The sequence below is a fragment of the Biomphalaria glabrata genome, chromosome 1 (genome assembly GCF_947242115.1).
Source record: "Biomphalaria glabrata chromosome 1, xgBioGlab47.1, whole genome shotgun sequence".
Lineage (NCBI taxonomy): Eukaryota > Metazoa > Mollusca > Gastropoda > Planorbidae > Biomphalaria > Biomphalaria glabrata.
Genome location: NC_074711.1, coordinates 38,088,868 through 38,104,347, shown reverse-complemented (window position 1 = coordinate 38,104,347; position 15,480 = coordinate 38,088,868). Strand labels below are relative to the sequence as shown.

The window sequence follows — 15,480 nt, the reverse complement described above, 5'->3', positions numbered from 1 at the left end:
GCAAAAAAGTATGCACCATGAAACAGAAAGCCATTCAATGTGACACCTGCGATGAATGGTACCATGCATCATGTCTCCATATGAATACACCTGTGTATTATGCCTTAGGCAACAAAGATGCATCATGGCACTGTGTACCGTGTGGGTTACCTCAGTTTACATCAGGACTGTTTGATTCCTTTGATGCAGACACTTCTAACCCATACAACATCCTAAACACCATCCCAAACCAAACTCACCAACCACTAGCCAGGTCCACTCCTGTTAAACCTAAATCTACTAAAATTAATACAACAGCCTCACTAAACAAACCTACTAAAGAAGTAACACCAAAATACCTTAAAACCTTAGTAATAAATTTTCAAAGCATTAGGAACAAAACAGCAGACTTAGAAATTTTATTAGAATGTGAGAAACCAGACATAATTGCAGGCACAGAAACTTGGCTACATCCTGAAATTTATAATGCAGAAATTTTCAATAGTAATTATGAAATTTTTAGAAAAGATAGGGCTGATAATCATGGAGGAGTTCTTTTAGCAATAAAAAACACTCTTATAGCAGAAGAAATTACCTTACCTAACTCAAAAAATATAGAATCAACATTTTGTAAAATTAATACCACCTCAACATCCCTAATAATAGGCAGCATTTACAGACCACCAAATTCTAGTTTAGAATACATGCAGGAACTATGTAATCAGATTACGACACTTAAAGAGACAAATAAAAATGCAGTTTTTTGGATTATGGGTGATTTCAACCTACCTGATATAAATTGGAAAACACTAACCATAGATAAACACCAAAACCTTAAGGACATAAATGAGCTTTTCATAGAAACTTTACACAACCTAAGTTTAGATCAAATCATTAAAAAGCCAACTAGATTAAACAACACATTAGATCTCTTCTTAACCAACAGACCTGGATTAGTAGTTGATTATGATATTATCCCTGGTCTATCAGACCATGAGATCATAAAAATACACAGTCAGATAAAAGCAGTAGCCAATATAAAACCCAAAAGAAAAATCTTACTCTGGAATAAATGTAACCTAACACAACTACACCAAGCTGCATTAAACTTTCAACAAACATTCTTATTAGAAAAAGACATTAACCATCCAGTCGATGACCTCTGGAATTTCATTAAAAACCATCTTAAAAGCATTATAGAAAATCAAATACCAACTAAATACACATCAAACAAAATAAATAAATGCTGGTTTAATAATAGACTAAAGAAGCTTTGTAAACAGAAGGAAAACCTATATAGAAAATTTAAAGAAACTAATGCAGAAAGAGTTTACAAAAAGTATATAAAAATTAAACACTTAACCCAAAAAGTAAGCAGACAGCTGCAGAGTGAATACATAAACAATGTAATATCTAAAGACAACAACAAAAACCTATGGTCATACATTAAGTCTAAGAAAATGGAAACAACAGGCGTAGCGCCATTAAAAGATGAACATAACATAATACATAATGATAATGAAACTAAAGCAAACATTCTAAACAAATACTTTGCATCAGCATTCTCAGCCCCAGGAGACAAAGACATATTACTGAATTTGAACCAAGTAGACAACATAGAAGATATAGTAGTACAAGAAAATGGAATTCAAAAACTATTAGCCAACACCAAACCAAATAAAGCTTCTGGACCTGATGGTATTCCAGCTAGATTACTCAAAGTACTAAGTAATGAGCTAGCCCCAGTATTCAAAATACTCTTTCAGGCTTCACTTAACCAGGGCAGAGTACCAAAGGACTGGAAAGAAGCTAATGTCACCCCCCTATTTAAAAAAGGAGAAAAATCTGACCCAGGAAACTACAGACCAGTATCACTTACCAGCATCACATGTAAAATCCTAGAACACATAATATGTAGCAACATCATAAACCACTTAGACAAACATAATGTCCTCACACCATACCAACATGGCTTTAGGAAATATAGATCATGTGAAACACAACTAATAGGACTAATTGATGATTTTTCAAAAGGTTTAGATAATAGTGAACAAATAGATGTTATCTTACTAGATTTTTCTAAGGCTTTTGACAAAGTTCACCACCATAGTTTGCTTAAAAAATTAAAATATTTTGGCATTAATGGTCCACTGCATCAGTGGATTAAAGACTTTCTGATAGGGAGAGAACAAACTGTAATAATAAATGGCTCTAAATCAACACCGATAACAGTAAACTCAGGTGTACCTCAAGGAACAGTCTTGGGTCCACTACTATTTTTAATTTACATAAATGATTTACCAAATTGCATTACTTCAGGAACAAAAGTCAGATTATTTGCAGACGATTGCATAATATATAAAACAATAAAAACAACACAAGACACAGATATTTTACAGAGAGAATTAGATGAATTACAGAAATGGGAATCAAATTGGAGCATGTCTTTCCACCCAGAAAAATGTCAGTTGTTAAGAGTAACAAAAAAACTAAAACAAATTAATTCCACTTATCTTATTCATGGCAAACCAGTAACACAGACTAAAAACGCAAAATACCTAGGTGTTATAATAAATGAAAAACTGTCATGGAATCCACATATTGATGAAACTACCAAAAAATCAAACAAAGCATTAGGATTTATTAAAAGAAATTTCTATAAATCAAATAAGAACATAAAACTAAAATGTTATTTAACCTTGGTTAGGCCAATAATAGAATATGCATCCTCTGTTTGGGACCCCTCAACTCAAGAAAACATTAAGAAACTAGAACAGACACAAAATAGAGCAGTGCGATTCATAACAAACGAATATTCACATTTGACTAGAGTAACACCTTTAGTAAAATCACTAAATTTAGAAAGCCTTCAGGACAGAAGGCTCAAAAGTAAAGTAGCTATAATACATAAAACACTGAACCATAATCTTCAAATACAAAAACAAAATTTAATAAAATACTCTGAAAGACACAAAGATAAAGGCACATTCCTCGTCCCATATGCTAGGACAAATTTGTACAAATACTCCTTCTTCCCTAGTGCTATTAGAGCATGGAATGGGTTGCCTGAGCTAGCCAGGAAAACCAGTGACTTGGCAGAATTTAAGTCATTGGTTAATATGCATGACTAAATGCATGACGCGTAGGACGTAATCATCTTCTTTTTTGAAGTAACGTCTGTATTATATAAGATAAGATAAGAAGATAAGGCAGACTCAGCTTCGGGTCACAGAGGTCGTTTAGCTTCCCTCCCCTTATCACTGTTAAAGCAAAGAGGGACACCCATGAGCCGCTAGCCGAAAACGCCATCGTCTGGATGTTATGTCATCCTGGATGTCTTGCTAACTTCGGTTCCCCCCCCCCCCCCAGTAAGACTTAGTTTTCTTTCGCCACTTTCTCTTCCCTCCCCTCTTCTTGACATTCTTTCATTTTCCATATATGACTCCCCTCCCCTCGTGTGAATGGTAATTGGTGTGCGTGTGAGGCGTATTGTATGAGTGTGACTTATATAACGCACCTGTGGTGTATTGCTCCAGTGGTCAAATATGGGACGTCTAGTAAGTGAGGTATGTCTTTGATGGTTGTGAGATATGAACAATATGGGTATTTGGCGCAGTGAAAGTGGGCGCTGTTTTCTTTTGAACTTCCAGACCGCCGAGCAGCAACTTTAGAACAGAATTAGAATACGACTAATTTCGTATTTATCACCAGGATCCACTTGTCCGGGTATTACGTTATGTTGTAATTATCTTTGACTCAACTCTTTTGACACACAAAATAATCAGCTCTGCAAAGGTTTAAAGTGCTTTGTTAACAGCGCTTAATAAATTAAAGTATTATTTTGTAGTTATTTGCAGGAGCTTGCATACCTAGATAAACCTAACTCTATCCTAACCCTAACATTAACGGTACCTAAACAGTAGGCCTATATCTAGAGGAAAAATGTCGATTTTTGCACATTAACGTAACCTGTAGCTAATCAGTTAATGAGCAGATTAGCTAGCTTAAATATATGGCTCCTCCTTCGTAGCTGAAGATGAGATTATTTCCCATTTTCTATGAATTTGACGATGGCTTTGGAGTCCATTTTTTCTTTTAAAAAGCCGACCACATAGATGGCATGGATTGCTGCAGATATGCCTGCTTCATTTCTCACCTTCCTTTTTTTTTTTTTTAATCTTAGATCTACGTTCTTTGTTAATTACCAAGCTCCTTGCGTTATATCATGAAACACGACACTCACGGCCGCAGTCAATAAGAAAGGACCCAGAGCTATAGCGTTTCCCTCACACTCCTTGAGAGAACTCTTAAGGGTGTCTTTGTAACGTTTGTGTTGACCCTCCCACGCAATTGTTGCTGTGGCATGGATACTGTTTATCCGTAACAACGTCTGTTATGTGGTCAAGCCAATAAACCAAATGGATTATTCTTTAATGCAACTCTAATGTCCAACTCAAACCAAAGACTAGCCAAGTAATGTGCACATTGACGGATTTTAAGCTATAGCGGTACTGTGTCAGCGTGCACTTGTCTCCTCTACCGCCTTAAAATCGTTTTCTAAACTAAAATGTACTAAAATAATGGTACTGATAAATCTACCTTAGTCTAGTCCCCTGCCTAGAATGAGAAAGGAGGGGATGGTGGAATTAATATATCTCATTAATTGTTTTACCATTAATAAGATACTTGATAAGCTAAGTATTTTTTAACTCTCAATAATTTCATATAAAATACACGCGCAAGTACGTACGCACACACATACACATATATACACACATATGTACATACACACACATAATGAATAAAGCATCATCAAATTTAAAAAAAAAAGAACATCTAGATCTATGTGAAAAAACAAAAAATACCGATTTTTTTTTTTTTTTTTTCAGATTCAATAGAACACAAAAACATGTATCCTTAACAAACTCAATCTACACCAACACATACAAAATAAAATATTGAGAAATAATATAGATTCACACTAGTAAAATGTACATCTATTTCCTGTTTAAATAAATAGGTCTACATTCCCTCTTATCTAAATGTATTCAGATTTTATTTATGTAATAGTTGGCAGCACACTATAACTCATTTTATTTATTTTAACCAACAAAATCCATCTGGCAACAATTGGTTGCCTGGGAGCTGTTGCTATCATCATTTTAATATGGCGGCCGCCAGCTAAAACATGATCATACCGCTAGCTAGAAGTCTAGATCTATATATATCACTATCACTAATATCAGTAATAGATCTATTATCCAGAATATCATTATACTAGAATAACTAGATTTAACTAGATCTATATCTATAATATATTGTTTATAGTCTATAGTTGACTCTATAGATTTAGATATCTATTTTTTATCCATTAGTTTAGATTTTAGATCTGTAATCTATTTTCTAGATCTATACTCTATACTTGTTATTATTTTAAATTTTCTATCTAGACTGCAGAATATAATTATAATAATCTACTTATGCTTCTAAAATTGTCTTCAGATTTATAGATCTATTAAGAGTCTTAATTTAAGATTAAGAGTCTAAGCTAAATACCAGACCATCTCTTTGATTATAAAAAGTAAAGTCTATGATAAACACCAAAATCTAAAAAAAAAAATTTTTAAAAATAATTTTATATTATTATTACCTTATTTAAGTTATTTATAACTTATCCACTGGCTTTGCCCATTGGTTTGTTCCCAGGCTATATGTTTTGTTTTTGTTTTTTTTGCCATGGATTTGACCCCTCCCATTTTATCCTTACTTATAACAATAAAATTATAAAGGCCCACAGGTAAACACTCGCCCATACACTCCTTCAACAATCAAATTTTATTATCTATTATATATATTGAATTGGACCAGCCCATAAATTCAAGTATCATTTCTTCCCCCCCCCCCCCCCCTCCCAAATCCTCCTGCATAACAAATAGGGCCTAGTCTTATTTACACTATATGACTATTTGTCTGCTTTTCAGTTTTATTTGAAATATTTGATAGGCTCTAGATATTTTTTGGGTTGACCCTTTTTTTTTTCTTATTACATAATGCAAATGCTGTACTTCCCCCTTATTTTTGTGAATTTCAATGATTCTTTCGGGCAGTGTTTTCTAGTATATATATTTACGTTTAATTGGAATGGCCCGCTTTAAATCGCCCTACTAACACACTCATTCTATGATATTTTAAATTAAATTGTACGAAAAACGCTATTTAAAAAAAAATAATATAAAAATAATAAAGGTTGTGACACGATTAGAGACTTAAACCCTTGACTTTTAGATTTAAAGTCTGATGCTCTACCAATTGAGCTAACTGTTATTAATATCAGAATATCTGAAGCAGGCATCCTCCGGTTCAAGAGCCTATTGCTTTACCACTCATTGTGAAGTCTGGGAAGTCCATGCTCTTAACCTGTATGGAGACATATCTGCCATGTACACAGCATGTTTTGTACCTGTACAGGGCTTTTGGAAGAGAAGACTTAAACCTCTCCAGCTCTCACTGATATGGAGTTTGATGATGATGGTGATAATTAAAATTCCTCATAAACTTTTGTGTGTGTGTGATATGTTATATATTTTACTAGATTTAGATACTCTAGGTAAAAATAGATTTGATTGTTCTTTTTTTTTTTTTTAACAAAACCGGGACTTCATTTTGCACTACATGGATCATTAATATGTTGTTATATTTCAGTATCAGCTGAAGAGATAGCCACTGCACCAAATTACTATGTAGTATTTGAGGAGTCTGTCTATTTTGAAATTACTTGGCCTGAGTCTTTGATGTATACTTTCAAACTTAAACAAGCCAAAGATTTTGGAACAGTGTTTGTATGTCGGACATTTTTTATGCCTATTAATTACAAGCTTACTTTATATTCATGATTAATTTATTATAAACCTGTTTAGCAGAAAGTTGACATGAAAGGTCAGACACAGTGAATACAAGACAAGTACTTAAATCCTTAGGAAGGCACAGTGAATACAAGACAACTATTTAAATCCTTAGGAAGACAACAAAGTGATCACAAGACAAATACTTAAATCCTTAGGAAGACAACAAAGTGAACACAACAAGACAAATACTTAAGAAAGACACAATGAACAAACATTGCAGTGATAGTTGAATCTAGTTTTTTTCAAAGTTGTCAACTTTTGAAGAACTTATATGGTGTAGTTAACAGACCACGTTTGAAAAGAACACATTTCAAACATTGTTGTCTTAAGACCAACTTTTGAAGAACTTGCCAGTGTGGTTAAAAGACCACACTTGAAAAGAAAAAAAAATCAAACATTGTAGTCTCAAGACCAACTTGTGTGCAAAGACAGAATATATTTCAACTTCTTCACTTCTGCAAAGCACAGGTGTCAGCTGTAGCAATGAAACAAATCATATAAGACCAGGATATTTTTGTCCAAATAGAGTGATAACATCTCAGCATTGAAGAATTGATGTTTCATCATGATTATGTTAGCACACACACACACACACACTCATTTACTATTGTAGAGATATTGAGGGATGATTGAATAAGAAGTTGACCAAAAAAAACAAATTTAAACAAGATACTTATGCTTAGTACAGTTGGCTAGAATAATATTATTACCTGTTTTAATGGTTCTAAATCTTCCATTCTGTTTCTCAAAGGATAAACTTCATGAAGATGTAGAGTTAATATTAGCTGATCCAGAAGATGCTTGTCAAGATCTTTTAAATGAGATCCATGGTGCAGTGGTCCTGATACGTCGTGGGTAGGTGCTTTTTTTTTGTTTTTCAATGATTTTGGAATGAATGCACACTGTTGTTCCTTGTAGCTATATATTCAAAGTATTACTTTATTAAAAATTGTGGAATCTTTATGTTAATTGCACAATTATAAAACAAATAATTTCAGGTGTAATTAACTTATTCAGACTCTTAAAGATTCTATTTACCTCATTACTGTGAATGATATGACAATAGAGTACCAGAATATTTTTATTTTATACTTTTCGCATAGCCACTTAGTGTAGCTTTCATATTTTTTTATTTTTTTTATTTTTTTTTTTTACCATTGTGAAATAGTGGTCAATGTCAATGATTATCTCAGACTTTTTTTTTTGTCAATAAAAAACAGATTCTGATAAAGCTGGATGTGCTGCCTTTTTGTGCCTTTATAATAATTGTTATTATTAATATAAAGTTAATGTCATTGTCACGAAAGTTCTTGTGGTTGACTCAACAACTTTTGCTTGATCAACAGAACTTGAGTCAAAGAATTAAGTTTCATTACAAATGAATTAGTGCTACATAAATGTGTGATTGGTAGATGAAATGTTTGACTATATTTTAAATTCTAATTTGATGTGAATATGTGTGGAAACATTTTTTTTTTGTCTTGCATGTACAGCGAATGTTCATTCCTAGCTAAAAGCAAGACGGCAGAAAAAGCTGGAGCTTTAGCAGCCATTATATTTGACAATGACGAGAACAATGACAACAGTATGATTGAAATGATAGATGATGAAACGCATCGAATTGTTCACATTCCAGCGTATTTTCTTCTAGGGAAAGATGGGTGAGAATGTTTTTCATTTCATTCATAGATCAGAAATGTTGTTTAGATTTAGTCTTGCTTGCAAGAACAATTAGAGAAATTGTATGCATCCTTTCTTACCATCTCTTAGTCTAGTAATGATGAACAAAAGACATTTTGAATAAGAGCTAATGGAATATGTTCTTTGTTTTACATAGCATTCTACAAATATTCAATTATTGTTTAGATTAAGTTGTTTTGATAAGTGGTAAAAAATAAAGGCTACAAAATCATATTTCTCATACCACTACACAGTTGGCATGTAGCATTTTTTTTTTATCGTGCTCTTTCTAACACTTAACTCTATATACAAATCTGTCAGTAATTTTTCACCTTGTTCATTTTTCTCAAATGTAATTTTACTTGTCTCCAAGTATTGATTTTATTTGTTCCAAAGTTCAAATAGGAAATAATGGAAAGGTTTAGAACATTTTATTAGTCTAAAGGGAGGGGTGGTGGCTGAGTGGTTAATCGCTGGCTTCCAAACCCTGTTGTTTGAATCTCTGTGAAGACTGGGATTTTGAACTTCAGGATTTTTAGGGCGTCCCTGATTCCACCCAGCACTAATGGGTACCTGACTTAAGTTGGGTAAAATAAAGTCGGTTGGTTGTTGTGCTGGCCAAAAAAACAGATGACCTTAACATCATCTACCCTATTGACTGCAAGGTCTGAAAGGGGAACTTTACTTTTTTACTTTTTAATTAGGCTAAAAAGTTACTTCTTTTTCAGAAGATCTTAAGAGTGTTTACATTTTAATTTTCTAAAATTGAGCACATTTGGTAACACATGGTTCAGACCACAAACTATTTTAATATTTTTTTCACTGTCAGTCCTTTGTAAATTCACACTGTCCTAGTCTGTGTTGTTTTTAGAATCAAACTATAGTATTAGTTCTAACAGACACGTTTTCTGTAATAATATCAAACTGGATGAAAGTAGCAGTTATATTCTGTCATGGCAATGACATGTTCAGTCCAAAAGATGTATATCAGTGATTTGTATTATAATTCTGCATACCATATGACTTAAATGAAATAGATATATTAATCAAAGTCTCACTGCTGAAAATTTTTTACCTTTTTGATTTTCTAGAGCAATGATCAGACGACAGCTTTATATGCTACAAACTGATAGGGCGCTTATCAATATACCTATCAATTTAACAGGGAAACCACACACAGCTGCCAGAAGACCTCCGTGGACTATTTGGTGATGAGTCTTTCATTTATAAATTGATCTCTACTGTTAATAAAAAAAAATATGCTATATCGTTTGATCTTAATAATTAGAATAGGTCTATTGCATTGAAAATAACTTATTTTGGTCTTTGAGTTGTTTTACCTTACCAGTAATAGAGAAAAAAAAAAGTATTGTTTCCATATTATACATTTGTTTGCTCAATATATAATGATTTGTTTTATTAGGTTAGGATGTTCCTTCAGAAATGAAGATTATTATGTCCTAGCTCAAACCTTCTGTAGAACAGCAGGGGAGGATGGTGGGTAGGTTTCACATTTGGAACTACAGTCTGAAATTCATACCACATGACCTATAAAGCCAGATGTGCAGTTTTAGACCAGTCATGCTCAGATGTTCCTGACAAGTATTTCACTCAACAAATGATTTACCGGTAACTGTTCCAGTTCATTGTTTGAAAAAATAAAAGGGCATCTATGGTAAATGGTGCTCTGAATCAATTAAGGATAGGAGTATTAAATACATTATTGTATGCATCGCTTGTTGAAGTGATTAGTGATAGTGAGAGATATTGGTCATACCTTTTTAGTATGTCAAACTAGTTTGCATTGGATAGCATAGTGACCACTGAAAACATTTCTTAAGTTACTTTCTCTATTTTTATACCAATACTTTTTATATATGTGATCTTTGGATTACAAACATGACAAGATAGAACTTGGCTTGCCTTGCCATATGGAGAATTCTTCTGTTATCATATTATCCTAGGAACAAATCCTACTAGCTCAGTGTTCCTGGTTCAGGAGTTTTGCAGTGTTATGTTGTTATTGCCAAGTTCAACAAAACTGCCAACTTTTATCCTGAGGACTGTGCAGAGTAAGTCACAATAAAAAAGGAACTGAACTGATATGTGATGTATGAACTGAACTTGGCTTGCAAAAACCCTCAGGAGATTAAAGATGTCCTGGTAGTGATGGGAACACCAGAAATATATTAATTACTGGCAAATAACTAAACCACCGAAAGGTAAACTACCAAAAGGAATTTTTATGCCATAGAAAATTTGTATTTACTGCAAATGGAAGATTTGATAAGTAGATAATGAGGCTTTAATTTTGAGAGTCATGCTTGATAGATAGAGAATAAATAAAATAGATACAGAAATGTAATGCAGTAAGTTAACAGATAGCTTTTTTTCTGAGGTTTGCACAATTAGCAGACACATTAACTTCACAATAAATCAACACTTTGTGTGTTAGAACTTAGCTCCTAATGCTTTTGTTCATGACTAGACAAGAAAATTTGAGAATTAGAAAATAGTAATAATAATAATAAGGCTTGTCTTTGAAATGCAATATTTCTTGTGGCTACAATTAGAAAATAACCAATTGCAAAATAGCAAAGTGAGATATAGGTCAACCAGATCAGATAACTACCTATCACTTCAGGAAAATGGTCACTAGCTGAAGGTCTCAGGCTTCACTTCCAGTTTTAAACCATTGGCTACAATTTCTGTTGATGCTTGCTTGTAGAAGCTGAAAGATAAAAGTACTATTCTCAGAACATACACTAGTATCTTTGTACAAATCATTGACTTTCAGCTCAAGCATCCATTTTCAAAATGTACTATCTGTGTGTTAATATTTTATCAACATTGCTCTGGGACAAACCATTTGTTATAAGAAACCATTTTTAAGTATTTAGCTATTTTATTCTTTTTTAGAAAATAATTTAATGCAATATTTAAAGAACTAAATCTATATGCTATTCAGTCCATTCAACTTGTAGATTTTCTGGAATACCAATGAGGTTTCCCAAAATTATTTTGGTCTTTCTAAAGCTGATTGTCTTCTGGTTTAATCCCCTGCATAGGATTTTATAATCTTCTTTTGAAAAGGAACATCTGTAATATTTAAGATATGAGTGCAGTTCTTGGTGAATCTGTAGATTAAGCAATTCAGTATATGATATTATAACACATTCTCTTGCTTTTATCAACCTGGTATTGTGCTCTGTAGTAGTGAAATTGAAAGGCATGGCATAACTTTCTCAGACCACTGTGTGTAGTCGCTGAATGAACTTTCTATGTTGTGTATGTTCTATTTATGTGTATGTTTCTGTTGTGTTGTCTTTATATGAGAAAAGAGTCCTTGTAATCACAACAAATTTCCTAAAGGATCAATGTCTTAGTCTCTCAGTGAATCTGTAGTTAAGTCAAACCTGTTCTTCGTATCCTTCCATTATTCTTCCTTGCCTTCTTCCTTGAGGTATTACTTGTGCAATGTAAATGTGCAAAGAGATATTGTTGTTGTTGTTTTGTCTTTGACATAATGTTAGCGCATACAAAATAAAGCATATTGTATCTCTTAGCTTCTTTCATTCATCTTACCTCTTACTTTGTTAACTGTTAAAGAAAAGGAATGAAATGTTTATTCATTGAAATAATTTTTTTGTTAATGTTCCAGTATTATGTTCTAGGTTTATCCATATGTTACTGCAGTTTTCCTTTGGAGACTTAGCTGTCTGTGGAGTAAATGCAAAACTTTGCTGGGTTTTTTTTAAAATAAGGATCACAGCCAATGCCTCAACCAACTTAATGTCCTCATAAAAGGTTGGTGTACTCAGGGATGCCCTTAAATTCCTTAGCCTTTACTAGGAATTATAGTTGGGACTCCAAATTTAGAAACCTATATGCTACCACATCATGTTAACTCTATCTCTCCATAATTATTTTCCATGTTCAGAAGGAAGTATTCCTTTTTCTCATTTGTATTTCACTAGCATGTTAGGGTTAAACTTCAATAATGGTTCTCTTTTAATCTGAAAATGTTTTAATTGGAATAGATGGGTTTTTTTTTAATGTATAAAACGAATTAAATTTTACAAACCCCCAAATTAAGTTAATTTAATGGGATCAAATCAGCGATGGCATCGCTGTTTGGGAGAGAAAGAGTTAATCTAGTCATTTATTTCAATTAATATTTTTAGAGTTAAGATTTTGTTTTGTAAACCTCATTTCTATAGAGAAAATGGATTATTGGATAATATAGCTACTGGTTTTTATATGTCTTATACTTAAATTTACAAATAGTTTTACATTTTCACAGCTTGCTGTTTCAAAACCTTGTAAGCGAAACATTGGCTTGAAATTTATTTTGTCTGCACACCCAAAATAATTTTTTTTTTGGACAAACGCTGCAAAACAATATTTTTATGTTTTTACTATTTCTGGTACTTTGTTTCAGAGGTGACTAGTAATTAGCTGTTTTGATTCTCAACTCTTTTTTTTTAAAGCTACATTTGTATCAGTTATGTTGATTGTTCATGTTCTGTGATCCTAATCAGATACAAACTTTTGATAACCTCTGAAGCCCATTTTTCATACGAGGTTACTGGTATCTGTTTATTATATCCTTGCAAATGTATTTTCTAATACTGTTATCCACAGGTATGGAAAATAATATTGTGAGCTTTTTTCTTCTATCTACGATTTGAAATGAAATGAGCTAGGCAGCTCATTTTAAACAAATTATAAAATTGATAGTGTGTGTGCATTTGACTCTTGATAGTTGGAGACTTCATAATTCAACACTCATGACTTGGTTATGTATTACTATAAACTGTAGTACATCTACTTTTAGAATGTAGCTAGGCTTAAATTGTTATTTATTTACATTTAGTATGGCAGCAGTATGTAAAAGCTGAAATCATGGTTTGTATTTTTTCAGAACAATACATTTTTCTTGTACATCTATTGTTTATTTTATACCCTTGAAAGTGTCTAAGAAAATATTTAATTACCTTATAAATAGAATTTACTTTGAAGTACAGTGAACCTAAGTAATTTGATGTTTTCTGTAATCTGACCCTTTCCTCATGTTCCATAAATTGAATCAACTGTCCTCTCAATGCTATAAATGTATGCACACTTTTTAATTTATTTTTGAGCTAGTCTTTATTGCGGGTGCAATAGAATTATTCATTTGAAGCCTAGCTCAACTTGAAATCCACATTCTGCAGTCCCATTTCCAGAATTTGATGATAATTTATTGTTACATAGAAGATTTTATCCATTTGTTTAGATTTGTATTTCTATGTCTATTTGTTCAGCCTATCAATGATAATGATTTTGTTATGTACAGTCTTTCAGCAAATAATCTGAATGTTTCAAGCAAGTTCATGAACTCTAATGTTTCAAATGTGATAATTAAATTGCTGTCTTACTATCTTATGGATGGTGTCTACATTTTTCAGCTCATCACTTTTAAAAAAACTATATCTACATTGTGACTAAATTGTGACTACATTGTGACTAAATTGTGACTACATTGTGACTACATTGTGACTACACTGTGACTACACTGTGACTACATTGTGACTAAATTGTGACTACATTGTGACTAAATTGTGACTACATTGTGACTACATTGTGACTAAATTGTGACTACATTGTGACTACATTGTGACTACATTGTGACTACATTGTGACTAAATTGTGACTACATTGTGACTACATTGTGACTACATTGTGACTAAATTGTGACTACATTGTGACTACATTGTGACTACATTGTGACTACATTGTGACTAAATTGTGACTACATTGTGACTACATTGTGACTAAATTGTGACTACATTGTGACTACATTGTGACTACATTGTGCCCCTTACAGTTTCAAAAGATGTTGCACTACTAAATATTTGTTGACTTCAATGGCTGACTTGCTTTGGTGTTTTATTTATTTTGTTTCTTTCTCTCGAGCTTCCTAACGTTCCCTGCTGATCATTGCTGATCTTATAAAGAGTCTAAACCATTTATAGTCTTCGACCTTATTTTGGTGGCCTTTTACTTACACACAATGATAACAGATGTTTTGACGTACTAAAAGTCTCATCAGTAGAGGAGCAGTGTTGTAGCTTTAAGTTATATCCACTCATAAATTGATTGGCTAATTTGTTGATTTTTTAAAAACATTTTCCTTAATTAAGGTGTAAGTTAGAAACAGTCCAACACATCTAAGTTTAATGTTACAAAATCAAAGGCTTCATTTTTGACATTGTTAAATAAAAAGAAACTAATTGAAATCCATGTGTGATTGTTTTGATCTGCTTCTCCTGTAAAGGAATTCAAAATGAAATTAGTTTTTAAAAAAAATATTCAAGCGTTTGTTTGTTTTTTCCTCAAAGTGCTGAACAGTACAATAGTACCGGTACTTGGTCAAACATTGTTTTCTTGGTGATGTTAATCACAATAACTAGTTGTCATGTCAATAGCTGGGGGCGCACTGGCTGAGTGGCCCAGTGTATAAAAAGTCACTTGTGTGAGATATATACATACAATGTGTAGTCCTAACCTTATAAATGAAAATATAAGTTTTTTTGTTGTTTTAGTAGCTAGTATACCAGAAAACACAATTTAATTTCACAATTAACAAAATGTAAAAAAAAATATCAGGGGCGTAACTAGGGATTTGGGGGCCCCTTGCATTTTGACATTCGACATATGACATGAGATAATGTACGCAAAAATATATAAGCCCCAAATCAAATTGGTTCAGTATATCAGTAAACTTAACAAAAAGTAATCATCAAGACTCTTTTAATGAATAATATCTTTGTTTATTAGTTAAATAATGCACAAGTGACAAATCTAAATTGATATCGCTTCACGTCGTGCATTCTGTACAGCAAAGACATCTATAACATCAACTATATCGATA

General features: G+C 32.6%; 1 protein-coding gene across 1 annotated transcript; it reads left to right on the top strand.

The window, feature by feature from the left end:
* Positions 1–6,491: 6,491 nt before the first annotated feature.
* On the top strand, positions 6,492–14,917 carry LOC106070484 (PRADC1-like protein). Its single transcript, XM_056018863.1, has 5 exons — positions 6,492–6,510; positions 6,616–6,818; positions 7,636–7,739; positions 8,378–8,545; positions 9,656–14,917. Exons 1-5 carry the CDS (start codon positions 6,492–6,494, stop codon positions 9,774–9,776), a joined length of 615 nt encoding a protein of 204 aa, XP_055874838.1. The 3' UTR covers positions 9,777–14,917.
* The last annotated feature ends 563 nt before the right edge of the window (positions 14,918–15,480 follow it).

What these genes read in the sequence shown, in the direction of transcription:
- LOC106070484 (XM_056018863.1), top strand. An exon ending in GTGGTCCTGATACGTCGTGG is followed by an intron (nt 7,740 to 8,377) that starts GTAGGTGCTTTT and finishes TTGCATGTACAG; the next exon opens with CGAATGTTCATTCCTAGCTA. An exon ending in TTTCTTCTAGGGAAAGATGG is followed by an intron (nt 8,546 to 9,655) that starts GTGAGAATGTTT and finishes TTGATTTTCTAG; the next exon opens with AGCAATGATCAGACGACAGC.